At 37.3% G+C, this 18,809-nt stretch overlaps 2 protein-coding genes across 11 annotated transcripts in view; one reads left to right on the top strand and one right to left on the bottom strand.

Moving 5' to 3' along the window:
• Positions 1-17,311, top strand: part of METTL21A (methyltransferase like 21A) — a 47,073-nt gene extending 29,762 nt beyond the window's left edge. For both annotated transcript variants that reach the window (XR_004176631.1, XM_031651486.1), the window contains 2 exons: positions 8,104-8,155; positions 16,492-17,311. Coding sequence is in view for 1 of the 2 variants with exons in the window: in XM_031651486.1 (XP_031507346.1) it covers positions 8,104-8,108 (5 nt within the window). In the remaining variant the exon portion in view is untranslated. The remainder of the gene's footprint in view (positions 1-8,103; positions 8,156-16,491) is intronic.
• Positions 1-18,809, bottom strand: part of CREB1 (cAMP responsive element binding protein 1) — a 79,167-nt gene that overhangs the window by 8,544 nt on the left and 51,814 nt on the right. The gene's annotated exons all lie outside the window — the stretch shown is intronic.

Raw genomic sequence — 18,809 nt, 5'->3', positions numbered from 1 at the left:
GAGGAAACTGGAACTCTTGCATACTGTCGGTGGGAATGTAAAATGGTGCAGCTGCTATGGAAAATGGAATGGAGGTTCCTCAAAAAATTAAAAACAAAATTTACCATATGATCCAGCAATTCTACTTTTTCCTACATATCCAAAAGAATTGAAAACAAGGTCTCAACACCTGTGTTCATTGCAGCATTATTCACAATAGGCAAGAGGTGGAAGCAGCCCAAATGTCCATCAGCAGATGAGTGGTAAGCAAAATGTGGTATATACATACAATGTAATATTAATATTATTCAGACTTAGGAAGGCCCTCTGCATGCTAAAACACAGATGAACCTTGAGGGCATTATGCTAACACAAGCTAGTCTCAAAAAGACAAATATTGTGTAATTTCTCTTATGAGGCATCTAAAGTCAATGATATTCATAGAAACAGGACTTAGACTGGTGGCTGCCAGGGGCTTGGGGGAATGAGGAAATGGGGAGTTGTTGTTTAATGGGTATAGAGTTTCAGTTTTGCAAGATGAACAAGTTCTGGAAATCTGCTGCACCACAATGTGAATGTACTTAACACGACTGAAGTGTATACTTAAAACTGATGAAGATGGTAAATTTTGTTATATTTTTTACCATGATTAAAAATAATATTATTTTAAAAATCTAACATAGATTAAAAATAATTAAAAATTATTCTTTAGCAAGTTACTCAATCTAAACCACTAAATTATTTTTTTAGCTCTGTGTGGTCAACGGCCACAATCTTGTTACTTAAATCTTAATTTTCTGACTGTAAAAAAGACATGGTAGTATTTTCTACCTCAAAAGGTTTGTGAGAACTGGTGCGGTGGCTCACCCCTGTAATCCCAGCTCCCAGCACTTTGGGAGGCTGAGGCAGGCAGATCACTTGAGGCCAGGAGTTTGAGACCAGCCCGGCCAACATGGCGAAACCCCATCTCTACTAAAAATACAAAAACTAGCTGGGGATGGTGGCAGGTGCTCGTAATCCCAGCTACTTGGGAAGCTGAGGCAGGAAAACTGCTTAAACCCAGGAGGCAGAGGTTGCAGTGAGCCAACATAGCGCCACTGCACTCCACCCTGGGTGATAGTTTCCGTTTCAAAAACAAAAACAAAACAAAAAGTTTGTGAGGATCAAATGAGTTAATATATGTAAAGCACACAATATAATGCCTAGAATGTTGAAGATGTGTTAGCTATTATTATTTTTAGGTAACTTAAAATGGTAGTATACTGCAATTCCATTGATGTCTTCATCCTCATGTAGCCTATCGATTCAGAAAAAAGTACCATTTGCTTCTATTTTTCATTTTTATTTTTGAGATGGGGTCTTGCTCTGCTGCCCAGGTTGGAGTGCGGTGGCACAATGAGGGCTCACTGCAGCCTTGACCTCCCAGGCTCAAGTGATCTTCCCATCTCAACCTCCCAAGTAGCTGGGACCACAGGCAGGCACCACCATGCCCAGCTAATTTATTTTATTATTTTTTGTAGAGACAGTGTCTTGCTATGTTTTCCAAACAGGTCTTGAATTCCTGGACTCAAGCTATCCTCCTGCCTCAGCCTCCCAAAGTGCTGGGATTACAGGCATGGGCCACCGCACCCGGCCTTGATACAAATTTTAAGTAAGTACGACTGATTTGCTAAAGTATGACTAATATGCTAAAGGCTCTAATAGGAACGGTGGATAACATGTGAGATCAGATGGGTTATTTCAGTAGTGGCATGGAAATTATGAAAAGGAATCAAATGGAAATGAGACAAAGAATATGTCTGATGTACTCGTAAGTAAAACTGACACAACTGAGGAAAGAATCAGTGAACTTGAAGACAGAACAACAAAAAGCTGTGTGACAGTCTCCAACATCTTAACATATTTATAACTGTAATCTCAGAAGAAGAGGGAGGACAGGACGGAAAAATATTTGAAGAAAATATATCTGAGAATTTTTTTGTTTTTTGAGACAGAGTCTTGCTCTGTCGCCAGGCTGGAGTGCAGTGGCCCCATCTCGACTCACTGCAACCTCCACCTCCCAGGTTCAAACAATTCCCTTGCCTCAGCCTCCCGCGTAGCTGGGATTACAGGCACACGCCACCACGTCTGGCTAATTTTCTGTGTTTTAGTAGAGATGGGGTTTCACCATGTTGGCCAGGATGTTCTCCATCTCCTTATCTCACGATTTGCCTGCCTTGGCCTCCCAAAGTGCTGGGATTGCAGGTGTGAGCCACCACACCCGGCCGATAATTTTCTAAAATTAATGACAGACACCAAGCCACAGACAGAAGAACAATAAGTAAGATAAATATGGTGGGGATGGGGGAGGAAGGAGGGAAGGGAGGGAAAAATCCCTAGGCATATTATATTTGAAATGCTGAAAATCAGAGGCAGAGGGAGAAAAGGAACATTATATACACACAGATTTCTTGTCAGAAACCATTTAAATCATAAGAAAATGAAGTGACATCTTTTTTTTCTTGAGATGGAGTCTCACTCTGTTGCCAGGCTGGAGTGCAGTGGTGTGATCTGGGCTCACTGCAACCTCCGCCTCCCGGGTTCAAGCAATTTTCCTGCCTCAGCCTCCCGAGTGGCTGGGACTACAGGCATGTGCCACCACGCCAGCTCATTTTTTGTATTTTTAGTAGAGACGGGGTTTCACCATGTTGGCCAGGATGGTCTCGAACTTCACACCTTGTGATCCGCCCACCTCGGCCTGAAGTGACACCTTTAAAGTTCGTCACTTCAAATAAAAAATGATAAACCCAGAATTCTATACCCAGCAAAAATATCTTTCAAATATGATGATGAAATAAACTTTCTCAAACAAAACTAGAGGGAATTCATTGCCAGGAGATCTGTTTTCTAAGAAATGTAAAAAAGAGTTTTTGCGGCAGAAATATAATAGATTAAAACATGGATTTATATAAGGAAATGAAGACAATTGAAAATTAAATATATAAATGTAAAATTAAAAATTTCTACTTGTGCCATAGTTTGCCAATCCCTGATCTAAACCATTTAAAAGACATGTAGCTCGGTAAAAAGGCAAGAGCTAAGTATATGCCACCTACAAGAATCCCACTTCAAGTATAAACACAGAAGAAAAAGGATGGTGAAGGATATATTATGCAAATACTAATCCAAAGGAGGCTGGCAATGGTGGTTCACGCCTATAATCCCAGCACTTTGGGAGGCTGAGGTGGGCGAATAACTTGAGGTCAGGAGTTTGAGACCAGCCTGGCAAACATGGCAAAACCCTATCTCTATTAAAAATACAAAAATTAGCTGGGTGTGGTGGCGCACACCTGTAATCTCAGCTATTTGGGAAGCTGAGGCATGAGAATCACTTGAACCAGGGAGTTGGAGGTTGCAGTGAGCCGAGATTGTGCCATTGCCATTGCACTCCAGCCTGGGCAACGGAGCAAGATTCTGTCTCAACAAACAAAAAAACCAACCAACCAAACAAACAAAAAACCCAACAACCCAAAGGAAACTGGGGTAGTTTTATTAATATCAGACAAAACAGACTTCTGAAGAAGGTATTGTCAGGGATGAAGAAAGATATTATATAATAATAAAGAGGTCCATCCTCTAAGAAGACATAATTCTAAATGGGAGACCTAATTCTCATGTATGAGGCCAAAGCTAATAGAACTGAAAGGAGAAATGAACAAAGAACTGAATACCTTAATACACTCTCCTCTCAGTGATGACAGACTAAGTAGAGTCTCAGAGATGACAGAACAAGTAGAAAATTAAAAATGGTATAGTACACCTGAATGACATAATCAACTACACCTATTTGACACTGATATGATACTTGATAATTTAAGAGAATAAAAATAACACAAAGTATGTTCTTGGGCCATAAAACACCTGGGAAGATCCTTGATTATTTGGAAATTGAATATTAAACATTTCTAAGTCTATAGGTCAAAAAAGAAGTCTCAAAGGAAATAAAACAATTTTAAACTGAATGCAAATAAAAATATGACAACCCAAAATTTGTGGGACACAGCTAAGCCAATGCTAAAATGGAAATTTACAGCCCATACTTATGTTAGAAAAAAAGGGCTTAAATCAATTATTTATATCAAGGGTTGCCAAACTTTGCTTCCCTGCTTGTTTTTGTAAATAAAGTTTTACTGGAACACAGCCATGCTCATTTGTTTTTGTATTATCCATCGCTGCTTTGGTATTACAACGGCAGAGTTGAGTAGTTGTGACAGATCACTGGGTCTGCAAAGCCTGAAATATTTACTCTCTGGCCCTTTACAAAAGATTTGCCAAACTGATCCAACTATTGTCTTAAGAAACTAGATACCTGCAGATGTTTTCTTAGAAACTGAAATAAGACAAAGGTATATATTAACAGGAAAAAATTTACAGTTAATGGAGAAAGAAACTATAAAGAGAACAATTAAAAAAACCAAAGCAAGAGAAAATAATAAAGATTAGAGTACAAATCAATACAATTCTTTTTTTTTTTTGAGACGGAGTCTCGCTCTGTCACCCAGGCTGGAGTGCAATGGCCTGATCTCAGCTCACTGTAAGCTCCGCCTCCCGGGTTCCCACCATTCTCCCGCCTCAGCCTCCTGAGTAGCTGGGACTACAGGCGCCGCCACCTCACCCGGCTAATTTTTTTGTATTTTTAGTAGAGACGGGGTTTCACCGTGTTAGCCAGGATGGTCTCGATCTCCTGACCTCGTGATCCACCCGCCTTGGCCTCCCAAAGTGCTGGGATTACAGGCGTGAGCCACCGCGCCCGGCCAAATCAATACAATTCTAAGGAGAAAACTAATGAAACTAAGAATTTTGGTTGCTTAAAAACAATCAACAAAATTGATAAACCTTTAGCCAGACTAACTAAAAGGAAAGGAAGGTGGCTGGGGTGGGGGTGGCGAATAGAGAGAGAGAGAGAGAGAAGACAAAAATTGTCAATGTTAGGAATGAAGGGGGGGACATCCCTACTGACATCCCACACAGTAAAAGAATAATTAACACTACAAACAACTGTATGGTCATGAATTTGATAACTTCCAAGAAATGGACCAATGTCTTAAAAACACAAACTTCCAAAACTCACTGAAGAAGAAATAGTCTGAATGATCCCATTATCTATTAAAAAAAAAAAAAAACTTCTCAAAATAGAAAACTCCAGGCCTATGTGGGTTCACTGGCAATTTCTACCAACCATATTAAGGCTTAAATAATACAAATATTACAATCTCTTCCAGAAAAACAGAAGGGAAGGGAAGACTTCCACCTCATTTATAAGGTCAGCATTACCCTAATGACATGAACTCATGACAAAGAAACTAAAGTCCCATATTAGCCATAAACGTAGATGTAAAAATCCTCAACAAAATATTAGCAAATTGAATTCAGTAATGTATAAATGATACTTCATGACCAATTTGGGGGTTCATCCCAGGAATGCATGCGTATCTCAAAATTGGAGTATGAATGTAATTCACTCTAATAACTAAGTAAGAGAAACGACATAATCACCTCAGTAGATTCTGGAAAAGCATTTGACAAGATTAAACAACAATTTATGATGAAAACTTTCAGAAACTAAAAATCAAAGAGTTTTTTAAAACATGTAATAAAGAGCTTTTACAGAGACCCTACAGCTATTACATTATTTAAGGTCCCCCAAAGGTGTCCATGTACTAATCTCTGCAGTCTGTGAGTATGTTACCTTACATGGCAAAGGGGAATTAGGTTGCAGATGGAATTAAGGTTGTTAATTAGCTCATCTTAAAATAGGAAAATTATCCTGGGTTACCTAGGTGGGCCCAGTTAAACCACAAGCATTCTTAAAAGTAGAAGAGGAAAGCAGAAGAAAACGTGACTACAGAAGGACAGAGATACACTATGTTGAAGATGGAGAAAGGGGGCCATGAGGCAAAAATGTGGGTGGCCTCTAGAAGCTAGAAAGGGCAAAGAAACACATTTTCACTTAGAACCTCCAGGAAGGAATGCAGTCCTGCTGACACCTTCATTTTAGCCCAGTGAGACCCAATGAAGGCCTCTGATCTTACAGAACTGGAAGACAATAAATTTGTGTTGTTTAAGCCACTAAGTTTGTGGTAGTTTGTGACATGCAGCAATAGAAAACTAATATACCCCCTAAGATCAAGAATAGGGCAAAGATGTCCTCTCTCACCACTCCTATTCAACATCACAGCGCAAGTCCTAGACACTGCAATAAGGAAAAAAAAATTAAAAGGCATGCAGATTAGAAAGAAATAATTAAAACTGTCCATATTTGTAGGTGACATGATTATTTGTGTAGAGAATCCCAAGGAATCGACCCCCCCCACAAAGCTCCTAGAACTAGTAAGTAAATTTAGAATGGTCATAGGATAAAAGTTAAATATATAGAAGCCAATTTTATTTCCATATACCAGCAATGAACAATTGAATATACCATTTCAAATAGCAAATGTCCCCGCCCCCACCCCCCGAAAAAAACCAGAAAACAATTTATACTTGGGTATAAATCCAGTAAGATATGTACAGTATCTATATGCTGAAAGATAAATTAAGATTATATTGTATTCATGGAATCAAAAACTAAATATTGTTAAGATGTGACTTCTTCACAATTAGATCTATAGACACAACACAGTCCTAACCAAAATTCTAGCATGCTTTCCGTAGACATCAACAAGCATATTATAAATATATTAAAATGCAAAGGAACCAGAACAGCCAAAACAATTTTAAGAACAAAGTTGGAGGACTCACACTATCAAATTCAAGACTTACTATAAAAGTACAGAACTCAAGGCAACATGGTATTGGCTAAAGGACAGACACAAAGATCAATGGAAAGATATCCCAGAAACAGACCCACAAAAATACGGTCAATTAATTTTTGAAAAAAAAAGCAAGGGCAATTCAATAGAGAAAGAATAGTCTTTTAAACAAATGATCTGGACAAATGGATGTTCCTATATTAAAAAAATGGATCTTGACACATCCTCATACCTTATACAAAAGTAAACTCAGGAGGAAATTACAGATCTAAATATAAAACTCTTAACATAAAACATAACACTTTTAGAGGAAAACAAAGTCTGTGTGATACTGATTTAGGCAAAGAATTCTTTTTTCCCTTTCTGGTTGACATAAAATAATTGTACATATTTATGAGATACAGTGATATTCTGGTATGTGTATATGGTATATAATGATCAAATTATGGTAACTAGCATATCCATCACCTCAAACTTATTTTGTTGGGTTCTGAACATTCAGAATCCTCACTTCTAGCTTTGTGAAAATACACAACAAGTTGTATTTAACCATATTCACCCTATGGTGCTACAGAACACCAGAACTCATTCTATCAACCTAGATGTAAGTTTGTATCCATTAACCAATCTCTCCCCATGCTTCCTATCTCACCTTCCCTTCCCAGGCTCTAATACCCACAATTTTACTATCTACTTCCATGAGCTCAAAAAATTTTTAGCTCCCACATGAGTGAGAAAATGTGGTATTTATCTTTCCATGTTTGAGTTATTCTGCATAACCCATAATGTCCCCCAAGTTCATCCATATGGCCACAAATAATGAATTTTCATTCTTTTTAGTGGCTCGATAGTATGCCACTGTGTATATATACTGCACTTTTCTTTATCCATTGATAATGTTGATGGATATTTAGGTTGATTCCCTATCTTAGCTACCGTGAAGTGATGCAATACTGATTTCCTTTCTTTAGAATAAATACCCAGTAGTAGGATTGCTGGATCATATGGTGGTTCTTTTAGTTTTTTTGAGAAACCTCCACACTATTTTCCATAATGGCTGCATTAATGTACATTCTGACCAACGCTGAGAAAATTCTAACACAAAGAGTTAGAAAGAGTTCACCTTTTTCTGCATCCTCATCAATGTTTGTTACTTTTTGTCTTTTTGATAATAATCATTCTAACTAATGATACTTCATTGTGATTTTAATCTGACAATTAGTAATGTTGAGCTTTTCAAATATATTTCTTGGCTATTTGTATGTTTTCTTTTGAGAAATGTCTATTTATACCTTTTGCCCACTTTTTAATAGGATTTTTTTTTCCCTGTTAGGTTGAGTTCCTTGTATATCCTGTTTATCAGTGCCGTGTCAGATGAACAGTTTGTAAGTATTCCTCCCATTCTGCAGGTTGTCTCTTCACTCTGTTGTTTCATTTGCTGTTCAGAAGCTTTTTAATTTAGTATTTCCACTTAACTATTTTTCTTTTTGTTGCTTGTGCTTTTGGAGTCTTAACCATGAAGTTTTTGCCCAGTATAATATCAGGAAACATTTCCCCCATGTTTTCTTCTAGTAGTCTTTAGAGTTTGGGGTCTTATGTTTAAGTATTTAATCCACTTGGAGTGGATTTTTGGGTATGGTGATAGGTAGGTATTTAGTTTCATTCTCTGCACACAGATATCCAGGTTCCCCAATACCACTGATTGAAGAGAGTGTCCTTTCCCCAATGTACGTTCTTGGCACATTTGCTGTAAATAAGTAGATTTATTCCTGGTTCTTTATTCTGTTCCACTGGTCTATGTGTCTGTTTTTATATCAATACTATGTTTTGGTTACTACAGCTCTGTAGCATATTTTGAAGTCAGGTAGTGTGATGCCTCCCATGTTGTTCTTTTAGTTCAAGAATGCTTTGGCTATTTGGGCTCTTTTTGGTTCCGTAAGAATTTTAGGATTCTTTTTTCTATTTCTGTTACAAATATCATTTTATTTTGATATGGATTGCACTGAATCTGTAGATTGTTTTGGGTGGTATAGTCATTTTAACAATAGTAATTCTCCCAATCCATGAGTGTGGAATGTCTTTCCATTTGCCTTCCTTGATTTCTTTCATCAGTGTTTTGCAGTTTTCAGTGTAGAGATCTTTCACCTACTTGGTTATTTATTTATTTTTTGGCTATTGTAAATGGAATTGCTTTCTTCATTTCTTTTTCAGCCAGTACATTATTGATGTATAGAATTGCCGCTGACTTTTGGCCAGGCATGGTGGCTCACGCCTGTAATCCCAGCACTTTGGGAGGCCGAGGCGGGCGGATCATGAGGTCAGGAGATTGGGACCATCCTGGCTAACACAGTGAAACCCCGTCTCTACTAAAAATACAAAAAATCAGCCAGGCGTGGTGGTGGGTGCCTGTAGTCCCAGCTACTTGGGAGGCTGAGGCAGGAGAATGGCATGAACCCGGGAGGTGGAGCTTGCAGTGAGCTGAGATCACACCACTGCACTCCAGCCTGGGCGACAGAGTGAGACTCCATCTCAAAAAACAAAACAAAAAAAGAATTGCTACTGACTTTTGTACGCTGATTTTGTATTCTGCAACTTTACTGAATTTGTTCATCAGTTCTAATAGTTTTTTGGTGGAGTCTTTAGTTTTTTCCATATATAACATCATTTCATCTGCAAACAAGGGCAATTTGATTCCTCCTTTTCCAGTTGGGATGCCCTTTATTTCTTTCTCTTGATTAACTGCTTTGACTAGGACATCCAGCACTATAGTGAATAAGAATGGTAGAAGTGGGCATCTTTCTCTCATTCCAGTTCTCGGAGGAAAGCCTTTCAGCTTTTCTCCATTCAATATGATGTTAGCTGTGGGTTTATCATACATGGCCTTTACTATGTTGAGGTATGTTCCTTCTTATGCCTAATTTGCTGATTCTTTTTATCAAGAAAGGATGAATTTTATCAAACGCTTTTCCTGTGTCTACAGATGTGATCATATGGCTTTTTTCCTTCATGCTGCTGCTGTGATATCATGCAATAACACACCATGAGCATATGCAAATATGGTCCAACAATCATACTTGAATCCCTGGGATAAATCCCATATGATCATGGTGTATTATCTTTCTGATATGTTGTCAGATTAGGTTTGCTAGTGTTTTTTTGAGAATTTCTGTATCTATGTTCAACAAGTACAGTGGTTTGTAGTTTTCTTTTGTTGTGTCCTTGTCTGGTTTTGGTATTAAAGCAATGATGGCCTTGGAGAATTAATTAGGAAAAATTCTCTCATCTTTAATTTTTTGGAATAGTTTAAGGAGAATTGGTGTTAGTTCTTCTTTATAAGTTTGGTAGAATTAGGCAGTAAAGCCATCTGGTCCTGGGCTTTTCTTTATTGGTAGACTATTACTGATTCAATATCATTACTCATTATTGGTCTGTTCAGGTTTTCCATTTCTTGATTCAATTTTGATTATATATGTCAAGAAATTTATCCATTTCCTCTAGGTTTTTCAATTTGTTGGCGTATCATTGCTCATAATAATCCCTAATGATCCCCTATACTTCTGTGGTATTAGCTGTAGTGTCTACTTTTAGTTTTTAATTTCATTTATTTGGATCTTGTCCCTCATTTTTTCTTGGCTTATCAATTTTATCTCTTCAAAAACCAACTTTTGTTTTCTTTTTTTTTTTTTTGAGACAGGGTCTCACTCTGTTGACCAGGCTACAGTGCAGTGGCACAATCATGGCTTACTGCTGTCTCAGTTTCCTGGTTCAAGCGATCTTCCCACCTCAGCCTCCTGAGTAGCTGGGTCTACAGGCTTGCACCACACCATGCTAATTTTTGTATTTTTTTTTGTAGAAATGAGGTTTTGCCATGTTGCCCGGGCAGGTCTCGAAATCCTGAGCTCAAGAATCCACATACCTTGGCCTCCCAAAGTGCTGAGATTACAGGTGTGTGCCACCATGTCCAGCCCTGTATTGATTCTTTTAGACTTTATTTAATTTAGTTCTCTGATTTTTACTATTTCTTTCTCTCTACTAATTTTGGGTTTGGCTTCTTCTTTTCTAGTTCCTTGAGGTGTATTGTTAGGTTTTTTATTTGAAATCTTGCTACACGTTCCTGATATAGGAATTTATTGGTACAAACTTCCCTCTCAGCACTGCTTTTGCTGTATCCCATAGGTTTTTATATGTTGTGTTTCCATTTTCATTTGTTTCAATAAATTTATTTCCCTCTTAATTTTTTCACTGACCCAGTAGTCATTCAGGAGCATGCTGAATTTCCATTTATTTGTACAGTTTCTGAAGTTCCTCTTATTACTGTTTAATTCCATTGTGGTCTGGAAAGATACGTTATGTAATTTTGAGTTTTAAAACTTTGTTGAGACTCGCTTTGTGGATATATGGTCTATCCTGGAGAAAGTTCTATGTGCTGACGAGAAGAACAGAATCTGCAGCTTTTGGATGAAATGCTCTGAAACTGTTAGGTTCAGTTGGTCTACAGATCATCTTAAGTCTGATGTTCATTGATTTTCTGTCTAGATGATCTGTCAAATGCTGGAAGTGGAGTTTTGAAGTCCCCAGCTATTATTATATTGGGGTCTATCTCTTCCTTCAGCTCTAATGTTCACTTTATATATCTCATGCTCTGGCATTGGGTGTTACATATTTATCATTTTACGTCCTCCAGCTGAATTGATCCCTCTATCATATAATGACCTTCTTGCTCTCTTTTTATGGTTTTCAACTTAAAGCCTATTTTCTCTGATGTAAGTATAGCTACTCCTGCATACTTTTGGTTTCCACTTGTGTGGAGTTTTTACCCCCATCCTTTTATATTCAGGCTACATATGTCTTTACAGGTGATGTGAGTTTTTTGGAGGAAATACACAGGTTGACTTTTTAAAATCTAACTTAGCCAGTTTATATCTCTTAATTGGGGAATTTAAAATTTATATTCAAAACTGTTATTGATATGTGAAGGCTTATTCCTGTCATTTTTGTTTGCTGATTATTTTGTATATTCTTTTTGTTTTTTTTTTTTTTTTGAGACGGAGTCTCGCTGTGTCTCCCAGGCTGGAGTACAGTGGCGTGATCTCGGCTCACTGCAAGCTCCGCCTCCTGGGTTCACGCCATTCTCCCGCCTCAGCCTCCCAAGTAGCTGAGACTACAGGCGCCCGCCACCACGCCCAGCTAGTTTTTTGTATTTTTAGTAGAGACGGGGTTTCACCATGTTAGCCAGGATAGTCTCGATCTCCTGACCTCGTGATCCACCCGCCTCGGCCTCCCAAAGTGCTGGGATTACAGGCTTGAGCCACCGCGCCCGGCCTATTCTTTGTTCTTTTCTTCCTTTTTTATCTTTATAATTTGGTATTCTGTAGTGCTAACATTCGGTTCCTTATTTTTTTTCCAATTGCATGTTTACTTTACCAGTGAGATTTATAATTTGTATGTTTTAATGATACAGCAGGTATCATCCTGCCACTTCAAGATGTAGGATCCTCTTACACATTTCTTGTAGGACTGGTGTAGTGGTGATGAATTTCCTCACTTTCTGATTGGGAATGACTTTATTTTTCTTTCATTTCTGAAGGACAGCTTTGCTGGGTATAGTATTCTTGGCAGGCCGTATTTATTTCCCCCTTTTAATAAAACTTTGAATATTATTATACCACTCAGAAATGTAAAATTTCTGCTGAGAAATCGGCCTTTAATCTGATTCCCTCATGTGACTTGGTATTTTCCTCTTGCTGTTTTTAGAATTCTTTTTTCTTTGTCTTTGACTTTTGAGTTTGAAAAGAATGTGTCTTAGAAAGGCCTTTTTGGATAAACTGTTTTAGTACATATGAGCTTCCTGTATCTGGATATATATTTCTCTCTCAAGACATGGGAGGTCTTCAGTGATTATTTTGTTAAATAGGTTTTTGATGCCTTTTCCTATCTTTTCTCCTTGTGGCACTCACAAAATTGAATTATTTGTTTGCTTTATGATGTCCTATGTAGGTTTTCTTCATCCTTTTTAGTGTTTGTTTGACTGGGTTATTTTAAAAGACCTGTCTTAAAGTTCGGAAATTCTTCTTCTGCTTGATCTAGTCTATAGCTGAAGTCCTTGACTGTTTTTTATTAAATTCTTCAGTTCCAGAATTTGTTTTTTCTTAAAATATTTACCTCTTTAATTTCTCATTCAGATCATGAATTGTTTTCCTGATTTATTTGTATTGTCTATCTGTGTTCTGTTGTTTCTTGCTGAGTTTTCTTAAGATCATTATTTTCAACTCCTTTTCAGGCATTTTATTGATTACCTGCTCTTTGAGATCTGTTAGTGGAAAATTATTGTGTTCCTTTGGAGGTATCATGTTTCCTTAGTATTTTATGTTTCTCGTGCCCTTATCTTGGTATCTGTGCAACTGCTGCTTTATCCAATTTTATGGACTGGCTTTTGTAAAGAAATACTTTTACTGTAGATGTAGCTATACTGTTAGCTGGGTAGGGTACTCTGGATTTGATTCTAGGTGGCTTCAGATGTGTTGTCTCTGTATGATTTCTTTTACTGTCATCAATGGTGGTATCTATGATTCTCTCAGGGCATCTATGATTTCTTCAGTGGCTTAGGCTTCGGTTGTCAGTGGAGGCTGTGATAAAGCTTTGCTGAGGATGGGGATGCCAGGTTGGCTGGTATGTGGACACAAAGGTCTTGATGGTGGCAGCAGGTCGGGGAGGCCTGTCTGCAGGCCTCTGGGTGGCACACGTGATAGCGAGAGCGAGCTGATCCTCATGACTCCAGACAATGGGTGCTGGTGGGCAGGACCAACCAATCCTCAGGCACCCCAGATGATGCATGTGGGCACCAATGGGCCTGTCCATAGGCTCTTAGACATGTGTAAGTGGGCTGGGCCTATCCAGGCAGAAAATTCATAAATACAATACCACAAGCATTATATACAAAAGGACAAAACTGATAAAATGGGCCTCATCAAAATGGCAACCTTTTGCTCTGCAAAAGATAATGTTAAGAAAATTAAAGAAAAAGCTATAGACTGAAAGAATGTACTTGCTCTGACAAAGGATTTGGAAAAAAGGTCACTGAAAACAAAAGAAAGCAAACAATAGAAATGACTAAAAGATCTAAGAAGACATTTCATCAAAGAAAACATATAGATGGCAAATCACATAAAAGTCACTAGGTGAAGGCTGGGCACAGTGGCTCACACCTGTAATTCCAGCACTTTGGGAGGTTGAGGTGGGTGGATCACCTGAGGTCAGAAGTTCAAAACCAGCCTGGTCAACATGGCGAAACCCCATCTCTACTAAAAATACAAAAAATTAGTCGGACATGGTGGCAGGTGCCTGTAACACTGGCTACTCAGAGAGGCTGAGGCACGAGAATGTCTTGAACCCAGGAGGCAGAGGTTGCAGTGAGCTGACATCCTGCCACTGCATTCCAGTCTGGGTGACAGAGGGAGACTCCATCTCAAAAAAAAAAAAGTCACTAGTGAAGTGCAAGTTAAACCACAAGATATCCATTATACAACTTCTAGAGCTGGGGGACAAATAATAAACCTGACAACGTCAAGTTTTGGCAAGGATACAAAGCAACTGAACTCTCCCTGGTGGGAATACAAAATGGTACAGCCATTTTGGAAAACAACTGGACAGTTTATTTAAAAGGTTAAATATACAGTTAGTTACATTCCACGCAACCAGCCTACTCCTCTTTACTCATGTTAATGGATAGTTCATATAAAAACCTTTATGTGTTGACAGTAACTTTATTTCTCTAAAACTGGAATTAACTGGGATGAAATTCAAGGTGAATAAACAAAGCACAGTACATCAATAAAATGGAACCATCTGGGATAAGTCCCAACTACTGATTCATGCAACAAAATCAATAAATCTTGAATGCATTTTACTAGATGAAGGAACCAGATCTAAAAGGCTACAAATTATAATTTAAGATTCCATTTATAAGAGATTATGGAATAGGCAAAACTGTAAGGGTAGAAAACAGTTCAGTGGTTTTCAGGGTGTGGGAGAAGCTGACTTCAAAGGGATATAAGAGAATACTTAGTATTATATAACTGTTAGTTAACTAGTGTAATTGTTCCTTATGGCATTGTGGTGACAGATACATGACACTTCATCTATTAAAACCCATAAAACTATACAGCACAAAGAGTGAACTTATGTACATTCAAATTTAAGGATAAAAGCTTAGGGATGTCAGAAAATCCCAGAACTGAAGATGGTGACAAATCTAACTGTACTATAATCATATGATATAACCTCACTGAAAGGGGTAGAGAAAAAAGGAGCAGAGTGAAGTAACTTTAGAAAACAGCACTTTTGCTAAATACTATTAGGCCAAAACCAAAAAAAAGTGTATATAAATACTGCACTGTAACTGGTAAACTTGTTTCTCACAAGGGTACATATTATCAGTTCTTACAAGTTTTCTGTATGTATAGTAGATTTAAACAAACATATAAGCCAAGTTTCTGTCAGAGAAAGAAGTTACAAATAGGCAAAGAGAAGTCTACAGTGAGCCATGTGGTTAAAGCTTAGAATCAGATATGTTACTGCATATTCATATTTATTTTAAGTATATAGTTGTCCCTCAGTATCTGTGGGGGATTGGTCCCAGGAACTCTCATGAATATCAAAATCCACAGATGCTCAAGTCCCTTATATAAAATGGCATTATATTTGCATATAATCTATATGCATCCCCCTATATACTTAAAATCATCTCTAGATTACTTATATTTAGTACAATGTAAATACTATGTAAATAATTTTTATGCTAAATTACTTTATTTGTATTATTTAAAAAATTGCTATATTATTACTTTTTTTCTTCAATGTTTTAAATCTATGGGTGGTTGAATCCACAGATATGGACTATGGAAAACAAAGCCAACTATATATAAAGATAGAGAAGTAAGAATGTGTGCGTATATGAAGGTGTGTATATATATGTATGTATTTTTTTTTTGAGACAGAGTCTCGCTCTTTTACTCAGGCTGGAGTGTAGTGGTGCCATCTCAGCTCACTGCAACCTCCACCTCCCAGGTTCATGCAATTCTCCTGCCTCAGCCTCCCGAGTAGCTGGGATTACAGGCATGCACCACCACCCCAGCTAAATTTTCTATTTTTAGTAGAGACAGGGTTACACCATATTGGCCACCATTTTCTAATAAAGGAACTATGGATCATTGGAAAAACAGCTCATTCCAAGGCTAGGGAAGGGAAAACACAAGATGAGAACTTGGACAATCTTGCAGTCTCAGCAAGTAAAGATGTGCTTAAAAAGAAAAAAATGGGGCATGTCAAAAGGACACAGAAGACACTTATAAAAGATGCCAGTGGCCAAAGCTAGAACAATATGAACAAATAATAAATAACAATAGTACTGGATTATAACTCCCAAAATACATGTCTGTATTGATAAAATAATGTGGAGAAGAAACAAATCTTGTTTATAGAATTCAGTTGTTAAGCTGTTAAATATAGAAGGGATGGGGATATAGAAAATTCCCATCAGAATAGCAAATAGAAATAATTACTGTAGACAAGATTTACTGATGAATTCTAAAATTGGTGGGCAAAACTTTAAAGAGAAAATAATGTATCTGCATAGCCTCCCAAGTATTTCTTCTAAAATACACCTAATTACTGTGGTGGTTTTAACATATGACTACAAATTGTTTCATATTCTCCCTTTTAGGAGGTGGAATTTAATTCTCCTCCCCTTGATTATGGGCTGGACAAAGAGAAAAATGGTAGCTCAACAGTGGAGACACCTGGACAGCACTTTAACCAAATGATCAAAGTTAACATCGCCAGTTATGTATGTGCTCCCTGATGTGATGTTATGAGAAGGGTACACTATACCTCTGTGGAATTTCTCCCCAAAACCTATTATCTCAATCTATCCATAAGAAAACACTGGACAAATGCAAATTGAGGGATATTCTATAAGAAAACAGATCACTGCTCTTCAAAAGTGACAAGGCCATCAAAGACAAGGAAACAGAAACTTTCAGACTGAAGGAGACTATAATTAAATGCAATATGGTACCCAAATTGGATTATATAAGTAAAAAAACTGGGGAAATAAAATGTACGATTCAGTTAATGGTATTATACCAATGTACTTTTATTTTTGATAAATGTACCCTGGTTATGTAATATACTAAGATTAGAGGAAGCTGGATGAAGGGTATCTGGAACTCTGCAGTACTATTTTTACAACTCCTTTGTAAGTTTAAAATTACTTAAAAATATATTAAAAATGTATATTTACCTTTCTTTGTACTGGTTTGAGTAAAAAAACTGACTTTAGAATGTTAACATTTTAGATGGTGAAATTAGAAGTAATTAAATTTTTAGGTAATATTTCTTAATTTACTTATAATGAACATGTTTTACTTGTGTAATAATAATAAATAAATAAAAACTGATAGTAATGTACATACTCTTTGGTAACCTGCTGTTGTCCGAGAACATCTTCCCATCTTAATAAAAATACATCTTTATTTACTGTTAATGGCTAGATGTATATAGTTGAATGGATATATTTTAATTCGTATCAAATATACTTTTTTTAGAATTTTTCAAATTTTTTACCCTATCCATTTTCTAAGAATCTGCCTATTTATATCCCTCAACTCATTAGTTTTCTGACATTATTTGTTAAAATGTTTGCTACTTTTCTTTTACTTTGCTAAATAGGGGGTTTATAGTTTCATACGATCACATTCATTTAACTTTTTCCTTTGTTACTTCTGCCTTTAGGGAATCTGCTTTTAAAATCCCCCTCCAATGTAAAGTTACATAAAGGCAAAGGTCACAGACTGCATTACTTTCACAATTTTTCACTCCCCATTCCTGTAGGAAGAGTTCATTTCCACTACACTGACTTCGGGCTTGTCCTTGCCTGTGCTGTGGCTGACAGAGCACAAGTAGATGTAATGTTCACCACAATCAAGCAAATGTTTTCAAAAGCATTGCCCTTTTCTCCAAGAGGTGCTGCTCTAGCCCAGGATCCTAGACTCAGATGGGCATATGAAGGAGAGTCACAACAACTGACCTGCAGCTGCCAAAATGTAACACATGTAAGGAAGAAATTTTAAGACACTGAGATTCGTGGTTATTACTGTAGCAACACAAATTAATAGAACAGCTGTCTACACTTTCTTTCAGAATGTTTACCACTTATCTTCATCTTGAAATAAATGCCAATTTGGATAGTGACGAATTTTTTGGATTACAATCTTTTCCTATCAAAGTTTAGTTTAAGATAGGCTGTGTTTGATGTGCATAAGGGGCATTCATCCTAGTGAGCATGCTTAGGAAGAGTGTGCTTCTCTTAACTTTTCCACTGAAACAGTCACACTAGAAGAGGAAACCAAATATGGAGATTCTGGTGGTGCAGCAAAACCACTGCTGGAATAAATTTCTTTTAAATCTCTTATTTTACCTTAAAAATAAGGTTTATTTCTCTCAAATATTTTAGCAAAATGAACATTCAAGGAAAGCACTCCACATTCACCTCCTAAGGCTACATACACATCCCTAGCATACTGCCATGTGCTCTGGTTTGAGAGGCACAGCAGAAGATGGCTGCATACTGGAATCAGTGAAGTAGCATGTTTACAGCCTTTGGTGCCAGATATGGGTTCAAATTTCAGTTCTACTAATCTCATAAAGTGTGTGACCTTTGGCAATATATTTGATTTTTCTCTGATATTTACCTTCTCCTCCTCTAAAGTGGGGATAAGCTTCTACCTCACTGTAGGTAGAATTAATAAAATAATATATACTGGGGCTTAATAAATAGCACTCGGCAGAAAGGTAAAAGCCAGAATATATAGAATTAGGAGGTATCAGCATATAAAGTAATGCCTGAAATACATGGATATGGATGAAGGTTCAAAGGAAAAATTTGAAAAGTAGTCAGAAAACCAGGTGAAGCCAGCCAAGGAAGAGTTTAGAGTAATGAGAAGTCGACAGTGTCATACTCCATAGAGTTAAAATTAAATG

The sequence above is a fragment of the Papio anubis genome, chromosome 10, assembly GCF_008728515.1.
Source record: "Papio anubis isolate 15944 chromosome 10, Panubis1.0, whole genome shotgun sequence".
NCBI lineage: Eukaryota > Metazoa > Chordata > Mammalia > Primates > Cercopithecidae > Papio > Papio anubis.
Note: the sequence above shows the minus strand (reverse complement) of the source record. Positions and strands in the feature narration are given on the sequence as shown.